Source organism: Parasteatoda tepidariorum, chromosome 1 (genome assembly GCF_043381705.1).
Source record: "Parasteatoda tepidariorum isolate YZ-2023 chromosome 1, CAS_Ptep_4.0, whole genome shotgun sequence".
NCBI lineage: Eukaryota > Metazoa > Arthropoda > Arachnida > Araneae > Theridiidae > Parasteatoda > Parasteatoda tepidariorum.
The window spans coordinates 75,982,139-75,993,080 of record NC_092204.1 but is presented as its reverse complement, the minus strand read 5'-3'; the positions used below and the strand labels follow the sequence as shown (position 1 = coordinate 75,993,080).

Genomic DNA, 10,942 nt, shown 5'->3' with positions numbered 1-10,942 from the left:
TTAGAAAGCCGAACATTTTTTGCGATTTTAATGTTAGGATTTCACAAATGGAAAGGTTTGTGCAATCAATCAGTTAAGAGACGTCAAGAAAACAGATTAACTGTCAAAAATTAAAAAAAAAAAAAAAAAATTGAAGTTGCTTCATTAAGAGGGATAAGAGAAGCATACAGAATACAAAACTTCAAATAAAAGTCAATAATAAACAATTTTTTAAACTTTATCTTAAATATATTTTTACATTTTAATCATCATTAGTTAATTTTTTTAAATAAAAATATTACATTACATAAAATATGTTACGTGTGAGTAAGGGTTTGTGTGTACTTTTTTGGATAAAAAAATTGATTAACTTAAAAGGATCAATAAAACATATCTTTGAAACTTTTGCTTTAGTTTATTTTTAAAAAACTCTAAATGCCAATTTCCGTTTTATCAGGCAGCACAAATTTAGGCTAATATAAAAAGATTTTATCAACTCCATGACTTTGCTTTAACGAAGTGTGAGGTATAATATATACATGAAACATCTACCATAGAGATGAAAAATTTTAATAATAACAGCAGTATACAAACAGAATTTTTATCATCTTATATTTACAATCAATGACAATAATAATAGTAATTTTTTGTAAATAATTTTATATTTATTACTCATTCATTCTTCTTGCAAGCATTCACAGAAGTACACAAATTTATGAATATTTAACAAATATTTACACTACATTTAAAATAACAATTCCTTTGGAAAAAAAAGAAAAGGGTACCCTGATTGGTAAAACAAATAAAAGAAATGTACAAGATATAGAAATGATTGAGAATTAAAAAAGAATATATCTTTAAAAGCTTGCTTTGAAAAACTGGAGAGTAATGCAGCATTGACAAAGCACTGTCTTTCAAAATTGACAACAGGAAGTTTTTTAGGCACATATAAAATTTGTTATTTTTCAAAGTGTCCAGCATTTAAGACAATGCTCAGTGAGCTTTAGCTTGAGTGTAAATATTCATGGTATTAGAAAACTGCAACACAATAATGATTTTAATGTGGTAATCATTATTCACACTTCAACTTTTAGTAAGTGTGCAAATTCCTTCAGTTTACTGTCAGACAAAATATACTTTAGTTTTTCAGGATATTTTTCTCCATTTTGCTTCTATTAAAAAAAGATGAATAAAACATTATATGATTAAAATTTACAAAATGCACAACATTGATATTGCATTTAACAATTCAATGAATATCAATAGTTATACTTTAAAGCACAAAATTATTTACAACTAGTCCAAATCAAAAGAAATAATGAAGTTACCAAAACAATTTGTATATTCCGCAAGAATGTTACAATTTGTTAAATTTAAAAAAAAAAAAGTGAAAGAAAAAACAGCAAAACATAGCTATTATCCTTAAATACAATATATTTAAAATAATAATTCAAAATGGGTTGAAGAAGTTAAATTTATGTTTATAAACCAAATACTTCCCATTATTCCTTTTCTTTCATTTACCATACAAAACAGGGGCATAATTTATGCAAATTTTATCAAATCCTCCCCCTTTAATAAAGCAAATACCCTCTTTAAAAAATTTATTATAATAGGATTAAAATTTGATTTGCATTATATGAAGCAATGTTTTATAGATTTTGTTTTCATCTTGTCAAAGATATAGATTTTTAAAAATTTTAATCAGAAAATTCCTTCATTTTAAATGCCAACAAGCTAAAAGAAGGAAAAAAAATCTTTCAATAATAATGACTATATTTAATGATTGATAACAAAATAGTTATACAAAATGATAATTGTTAATAACTGTGATAAGCGTGAATATAAAGAATAAAAATTATAGCACTTCAAAAAAATTTAGTTAATCTTCTTATAATTCAATAAAAGCACAGCTTTTTTATAGAATCTATTCTCTCTAAATTATAATTAAATAATTAACTGTGTTAACTAGTTAATTGTGTTAATATGAGGAAGAAATTAACGTATTTAATTTGTATGAATAATGGATTAATAAAAATATTTTTAGTATGATTGAATTTAATTATAAAATAATCTAGAGAACAGACGTAAGTGTTAAAAAAAAAAAAAAATTAGATTTTACTACTTAGTGCTTTTTAATTGAACACTTTTAATAGCACTTGACATTTCCCTAGGTTGTCACTTTCTAAGCAGTATTTTACGCTTTCTGAACACACAAATTATAAAATTGGTAGGAATTAAATATCCCAGTCACAAAGAATAAATTGAATACATAATACAACAAAGACATTATTTTACTGACCAGTATAAAAAAAATGCTGAGTTTTCCAAATGAATAAAGAAATAAATTAGGCTACTTTTCTAACGTCACTATATATAGATAATATACATTATTAATATAACTTCATCAGAGAAAGTATGCAATATATGCTAATTATTTGTTCAAGTTTTTCTAAATAAGCAATACTTACTTTTAATTCATTCAATATAGTTTTTGTTGGAGTGCTATCCATAACTTCAATGACATTTAATTCCTTCTCATCCATTATGTATAAACCAAGTTTTTTCCAAAGCTTATTTGAATCTAATGTTTTGCAAAACAGATCTTCTCTATTTTCATTAATATGTTTTTCTTCAATGGTATCCTTTTCAAAAATATTGTGTTTTTCTATAATTTCAAAAGGAAGAAAGAAAAAAGAATTAAAATGAAAAAAAAAAAGTAGTTAAATAAAATTTTAAATACTATTAGTTACATAGATAGAGCTATATGAAAGAAAAGTTAAAAATAACATTTTAATGAGTTTGAGTAAACAAGCATTAAAGTTAATACAGTGATTTTTTTTTTGTTACTTCAACCAATGTCTAGGTTTTAGACATGTATTTTGATAATTTTTTAATGAGGAAGAAGTTTTGATAATTTTTGAGTATCTAAGTAACATAAAATTGATCAATTGAATTTAAATGGAAGAATGTGTCAAGTGCAATTTTAATGCTTGCAATTTTTGAAATGAATATTTTTTTAAAAAAAATTTTGCTTTTTACTACAAAAATTAAGAATTATTGACCCTGGCCAAAGGCATTCCCACTTTACAATGGTGTTATAGTGTGTATGTGTTGTGGATCCCAAGAGCTGTGACATGTGAAGCCAGGCTACTGAAAGGGCCACCGAAGCAGGACAGATCAGAGGACAGACACCAGATAATGAGAAACAGCCTGGTGCATTTGGTCAGGGTTGAGCTTGGGATCAATAGCTCTGTTTTGTAAATAATAATAATTGTTAGGAAATTTAAACAGAAAGGTTATATTATTACATTGTTCAGCAAGGTCCAATAACTGTAGTGCTATAAAATAAAAGGAGTGAAATTGTAGGAAAATGAAGATTATGTCTTGCTTTTATTTTTTTTTCTTGTCCACTTCCATTTAGCACAGTGTTTCTCAAAGAGGTCTATATGAACCCCTAGGGGTCCGTGGTACCATTCAGGGGGTCCGTGAAAAATAAAAACTGATTTAGGGGTCCCTGAACAATGTCAGGGGGTCCACGAGATGTTTAATATAAAATAATAAAATTGTGATTGGTTTTTATTATGGAATTTAAAATAGTAACGATTTTTAGGTCCTAAGTAAACTATAAATAAAGGTGGGTGCTTATAATTATTAACAGTGGTTTGTTACAAATTAGACAGTTGATTTACCAATTTTCTTATATCTTTTGTTCCCTTTTTAAGAGATAACAGTATGAATGAGTCGAAGAAAAAACACCGAAAATGCAGTGCTGAATATTTAAAGTATGTCTTCATTTCTTCACCAGGAAATAGTACTTTACCTATGTCTATATATTGCCTTCTATGCAATAAAACTATAACAAGTGATTCAATGAAACATTCCAAGCTTAACGAACAATTGATAGAAGTACATAGTGACAAAAAAGATAAAGATGTAACTATTTTTCAAAAAGTCAAAGAAAAATATCTGAAAACACCGTCACAGCAACAACTTAGAGGGACAACATCAAAGCGAGGTGACTATGGATTGCATGTTTGCATATTGCATATTACATGATTGCATATTATATGATTGCAAAGTCCGGAAAGCCTCACAGTATTGAAGAACTTATTTTACTAGCTGTAAGTGAGGCAATACTCACCAGGCTGCACAAACCAGCTTTTAACATTGTAAAAAGAATTCCACGGAGTAATAATAATGTTAAAAGAAGGATTGACAAAATATCTCAGTGCGTAGAAAATTCTAAAGAATATCTGAATTTTCTATACAGCTTGACAAATCCACTTATCCAGGAAACAGAGCTTTTACTTTTAGCTTATGTAAGATTTGAAAATTCTTAAGAATATCTGAATTTTCTATACAGCTTGACAAATCCACTTATCCAGGAAACAGAGCTTTTACTTTTAGCTTATGTAAGATTTGTAAACGAATAAGAATTTTACCAAGAATTGTCATTTGCTAAATGCTTGGAAAGCGATACGAAAGGTGAAACGCTATTGACTGAATTAAAAGCTATACCCTTGACTGATATCATTTCTGTAGCTACTGACGGTGCTCCGTCAATGGTAGGAAGATACCGAGGTTTTCTGACTAACTTAAAACAAGCTGCAACTAATGTATTTCCAGTACATTTGCCAAACTTACGAAACTAATGTGAAACTACAAGATGAACAATTAAATTTAATCAAAACTAAAATCGTAAAACCGCGTTTGTTGCAAAACTTTTTCTGCATAAACAAAACGTGGGAAGAGGATATTGTTGTCTCAGTTTTAGTGCCGTAATGAACCTCATCACAAAAAAAAATAAATAAATAAATGATTATAAATTAGTGCTCACAAACATTGAACCCGGCATAAATACACTCCTAAAATCTCATCACGTTCATCCAAGTCATTAATTTTTTAAAATTTTATTTTAAACTAAAGATATAATTTCAATAAATAGTTCTAAACAAAATGTTTTTTTTTTTTTTTTTTTTTTTTTTNTTTTTTTTTTTTTTTTTTTAAAATTTGTAATTTTTATACCGTACATATGTATATGCAGTTTTTCACCTGGGGTTCCATGGGCAAATTTTGACTATAAAAAGGGGTCCACGAGTCTAAAAAGTATGGGAACCACTGATTTAGCACAATTTATAATCTCTATTACTCATTTACACTGTTTTACATGTTGACATTTGCACTGTTAAGTAGTTGACAGCTTTTTTAGCGAATGCAGTTAAAACCTTTTTTCACTTAAAGCACACAAAAAAAATGTTACTCAGTAAATTTATCCACTGAAATACTTAAAAATTAAACTAACAACTAAAGAAAAATAAAATTAATGTAGTATGATAAAATAAAACATGAGTTTTACCCACATAATACTTTTTTTAAAAAAATAATAACATTTTGAACCTTTTTCTATAAAGCCATCCACATAAGTTTAACTATTATCAAATATATTTAAAAAAAGTTCAACGTGTATCATCTGAGTTTTTGTTTTAAAAAATAGTCTTGTATTAAACACACGGCCAACAACAAAAACAACAATTTGAGTTATTCATAAAAGCTTTTTCGATAAAAAAAGTTAATAATAATGAAGATACCTTCTATAATTTCAATGCAATCATCCTCATTAGAGTTGCTTGACTCGGTTGACAACTACATATATAAAAAAATTAAATATTATTATTACAAATCATGCTGAATGATTGTTATACGGGATATAAAGTTTCAAATCCCGGTTTTCATAGTTCAGTTAAGAAAATTGGTGGTATACAAAATTAAGTCAGTCAAAAATTATTAAAGGTTGGGAAATTAGAATAAAATAGTTTTAAACAACAGTCTAGACTCACAATAGCTTTAACTGAAGCCTGACACACAACAAAATTCTTCTATTTCATGGAAAAAACAAATTGGGAATAGCTCTTTCCCATTTTTCAAACAAGGTTTTAAGAAAAAAAGGAATAGGAGCTGTTTCTAAAATTATGTTTTCATTCCTATGAAAACATAAAGGTTTTTCAAATATCTCTAAAATGAAGTTTTCATTTCTTAAAGATGATGAATAAGTAAAGGGATTCTCGAATAAGATATATAAATGGCATTCAAACAATTTGTTTTAAAACTAAATAATTTTTATTGAAAGGTATGCATTTAAAAATTGAAATAATCATTTTATTGCCTAAAATATGAAAATAAAATACAAAAAGTGTATTTACTTTTCCATCTTTCTTGACTATTCCCTGCTTTTTAGACTTAAAATGAAATTCCCTGACAATTTCAGGTTTTCCCTGTTTTTCTTGACCCATGGGAGCCCTGAATAAGTCTCTGCCCTTCAAAAAAATTATCTGAGAGACTAGTTTTTTTGTGGGTAAGTGTATTTCACCAATCAGGTTTTCATTTCCATCCACAAATTTTTTGCATGCAGTGAGATTGGTCCAATAAGGAATTTACTAAAATAATATAAAAGACTGGTTGAAACTAAGTAGTTGCAAAAAGCTACCGGAAAATCTAGTAGAGTTGGTAGCTATCAATTGTCTTTTTTATTATGTATAAATTTCTTTTTATTAAATTCATGAAAAAGTGTCGGTCTTACATTCCATTTGCAAGGGTGATTGTGAGCCCAAGTCAAAATTCCAGAAAATTTCCTGAGTAAAAAAAAAAAAAAAAAAAAACNCTTCCGGATCACAGTTAGCGGAAAATCCGGATTTTTTTCCAGAGCACAATCAACCCTGTATGAGTTTGTTACACAAAATATGGATAACTGACTGTGTCGAAATATTGTGCTAAATACGTTTAAATAATTTTTGGTTGTACAAAAATTGTCTCGAAATATATCCAGGTTAGCCACAAAAACTCAGAAAAAAAATCCCTGAATGGACTGGATAAGAGTTTCTTTAACTGTGAGTCCCGACCAATTGGGATTGCAGGACCTGCAGTAGGGTTTACCAAAATTGTTTATCAATTTTGATATTCCTCTAACTAATTATAATAATTTTAAAATTACTAAATATGTTTTGACAATGTTTCTAGAAACAGATTAAGATAAGAAAATATAGACAAAGAAAAAACTAAAGCATTTCACTGCATTTTTATTGTATTTATTAGTTTGTTCTTAATTTAAAATTTGCCCATTGCTTAATGTCTTAAAAGTAAAAAATAAAGTTTAAGACCTAAAACTGCAATAGCATATTACAGTACTAATGACGAAACTGGAAGTTTTATTAACAAATTTGTGGGATTTGCCCAATGCTGATGGGTTCCCACAATTTTGTAAATATTATAGGGTCCTCACACCTAGAAGATAAAGGTGGACTTCTAGACTGATTTTATTGAATTTATCTGATTTTTGAAACCAGTGGAAGGATTTTAAATACTAACTTTTCAGTTACGTCCTAAAATATATTTTAATGTATATTAGATGTTAGAGATATAAATACAATTTTAAAAAAAATTATTACAAGATCAAAGTGTTTGGGAAAATATAGAACTTTCAGCTATCTCACATTAAAATTAATTCATTTTCCTTGCCATTTTGGGTCATTAAATTCCCTGATTATTGAAGATTCTATTCTCTTTGACATTAAAATTTCTGATTCTTCCAGATTGATTAAATTCCTGGACTTTTATCTGTTATCAAAATAGTACCCCTAAAAATTGATAAATAAAAATAAAATGATGAATACATTAGAATGACAGAATTCATTTTATGAACTCTATAACACCAATTGATAGAAATAATAACATAAATTATAGATTAAAATATTTGCAAGATAGGATTTTTTGATAGGTAAGATTGAATTTTTATCCTATTTACCTCAATACAGCATTCAGTAGGTTTGGGCGTGACTGTAGAATTTTTTTGCAACTTATATGCACATGAATTGGGCGTGCTCCCATTGAAGTCTTCAACATTAAGCCTTAAACCATGCTGTAAAATAAAAAAGATGAGGAACATATATTACATAAAATATTTTTAAAATCTTCAGGATTAAGTCATAATTGGGCTGTAAAAGTAAAGACTGGAGGAAACATATATTATATGAAATATTTATTTCTGTGTGAAAATATTAAACAATGCAATGATTTTATAAGAGCCGTGGTGGTTCAGGAGATAAGAGCATTCGCCTTCCAATGAGGTGACCAAAGCCCCAGTGGTAGCTGGCTGATATGAATTCTGCCCCAGGTTCATATAGTCCACAGTGCTGACATAAAATGTCCTCAGTGGGTTCGAATAGTAGGGTAAACAGTGAAAGGTTTTCAAAGTTTTTCTCTCCATGTAATGCAAGTATGGTTTTATTCTATTAAAAAGTCCTTCACAAAGGCTAGTTTGCCCAGGAGTTCCCTTGTCTTCTGGATTGGGTTAAAAATTACAAGGATATGGAGCTGAACATTGATAGCCGTAAACTCAGAAATTGGGTCAATTGTTCAATGCTGATTATGAAATAAAATAAAATGATTTTATAAAATAAATTCAGTACAAGCAATTGCTTATTAATCTCCACATAGCCCATTTGCAATGATCTTGAATGAATAATTTTTTTTTGAACAGATAGTAAAATTACTTTGTTTTCTTTTCATTGATAATTAATGAAGCAGAGCTATTGCACATTTCAACATGCTTATAGATATATTAAATTACATTTAATTTATTAGTAAAACAAAAATGTTTTGTAACTTTTTAGATTTAAAATGCAAATGAGAATGCATATGTTTTTCACTCACCAAAAAGTTCTATTCCATAAATTAGATAAGTTGTGCATAAGACTTGTTCTATTAAAAAGTAGATACATTTAAATGAAATTTTTTATACCAAAATAAAGGTTAAATGATCATAATAAATTAAAATGTTATTAGATGTTCTAATATTCATTAAGACTTTTTAATATTTTTTTTAGCTATTAATTTTACACAGAAACTATGTTGCGTCACTAGCTATTAATCTTGATTCACAATGCACACAGCTTTTTGAGCAAACACAATGTGCAAAGCTTTTGCAATATTCTATATCGCTCTGAGTTTCATAAATTCAAATAGACAATGAAAATGCAATGATGAGTTAACTCGCCAATGTGTCAATACAATATACGCAGAAAGTAATTAGCAGAGAAAAATTGAGTGGGTGAATGGATTAAGTAAACACATTTGTCAAAGCTTTTGCAATACTTTATATTGCCCCGATTTTCATAAATTGAAATAGACAAATCAAGTGCAATGATGAATTAACTCGTCAATGTGCTAATACAACATATGCAGAAAGTAAATAGAAGAGAAAAATTAAGTAGGGGGAATGGAAAAAAAAAACACTCTTATTTTTAATTACCTCATCTATTTAAGCTTGTTTTTATTAAAGCAAATTGTTTTTTTCTAGGCACAGGGCCTTAATTTTTAAAAAATAAAGCTTTAAATAAATTTAAAGCTTTTTGACTAAACAAATTTGCCAAAGATTTTGCAATATTTTATACAGCCCTGAGTTTCATAAATTGAAATATACAATGCAAGTGCAATGCCGAATAAACTTGTCAATGTGTTAATACAACATACGGAGAAAGTAAATAGAGGAGAAAAATTGAGAAGGTGAATGGATTGATGATAGCAAAATTCAATTACACAGTTAAAGACAAAAAGTAATATCAAAGAAAGAAAACTTCTTCAGAGCGAAAAATAACACTTTTATTGTATTTTTAATTATCTCTTATACTCAAGTTGGTTCTTTTAATGTAGAAAATTTGTTAGACAAGCACGAAGAGGGAAAAGCAAATCGTTCTTTTTTATTAACTGCATAACAGAACTCATCTGGTTACCATCAAATAGAAAAGATCATTAAAATTTTATAATACCAATACCATTAAATTGTAAAAAGTTTTTCCTGTAGAGAAATTTTGGCTGCAAACAAATAGCAAACCTAAACTTATTTAAGACAGTGAAGCTGATTTTAATAGTCTGAATTCTTAAAAAGATTAGGAGGCTCTATTAACCAACTCCTTTAATTGATTCTCATTCAACTTTGTTTATTTCTTTATAAATGCCAATATTTTTTTTTTAAACAACATTTTGGTTCTCCAATGTACAATTCTTATAGCTGTAAGTATGAACATTTTGTTAATCCTAACAAAACGGAGGATTACCAAGGTTAGAAAAACAAATTAACCTAAGTAATGCAGATTGTGAGATTTAATAAGAAGAAATGAATGAGAAGTAATTTTACTCGTTGAAGAGACTTATAATAATTCAAACAGGGAACAGTTTTTATTGCTAATTATGAAGTCTTTTTTTTAAAATTTCACTATGAATATTAAAATATATATCTGGCAATATGTAATCTATCACTTTTTTTCTACCTTTGAATGATATCTACTCAAACACGAGTTTATAAAATAAAGATCTTGTGAGAGAAAAATAAATTTTCTACAACAATGGATAAATAGGTAATATTTAAAGCCAAAAATTTTTTAAAAAAATCACAAAAAAGCACTTACATTTGCAATAACTTTCAAACAAATTGGAATTTTAAAGGAAAAAAAATACAGCATTAAGTTCATAAACGAATACAGTGGAAAGTCGCGTATCCGGAATCGGCGGGACTTTCCGAAGTCCGGATAATCGATTTTTCCGTTATAATAGACCCCCAAGGTAAACAGAGATTAAAATGATCTGAATCTAAGAAGCAGAAATTAAATAACATTATTTTTCGGGCAATAATGTTTTAGTATTAGAATGATATCTAATCAATCAAAAACAAAATATTTAAAAAAAAATAATTATTGCTATTATAAAAATAAATATAGGAAACTAAAAAAATTTACAGTTATGAAAATATTAATTGCTCTCTCCGCCATTTTGAACTAGAACGTTTCAAGCAAGAAGGGGAAATTCCCGTCATTCATTCATTAAGGTGGGTAGGTGAAGAAGCAAAATTCATTTCCTTCTTACTTGTCATTCAAGTTGAAGGGGGGGAAGTGACAAGTTCTTATTTTCT

The 10,942-nt window shown here is 27.7% G+C and overlaps 1 protein-coding gene across 1 annotated transcript; it reads right to left on the bottom strand.

Moving 5' to 3' along the window:
- Positions 1–533: 533 nt before the first annotated feature.
- On the bottom strand, positions 534–10,511 carry LOC122270404 (uncharacterized). The gene is made up of 5 exons (XM_043047584.1): positions 10,443–10,511; positions 7,781–7,894; positions 5,571–5,625; positions 2,451–2,647; positions 534–1,151 (listed from the first exon to the last, which is right to left on the bottom strand). The coding sequence occupies exons 1-5, from the start codon at positions 10,503–10,505 to the stop codon at positions 1,056–1,058; spliced, it is 525 nt and encodes a 174-aa protein (XP_042903518.1). The 5' UTR covers positions 10,506–10,511; the 3' UTR covers positions 534–1,055.
- Positions 10,512–10,942: the final 431 nt, after the last annotated feature.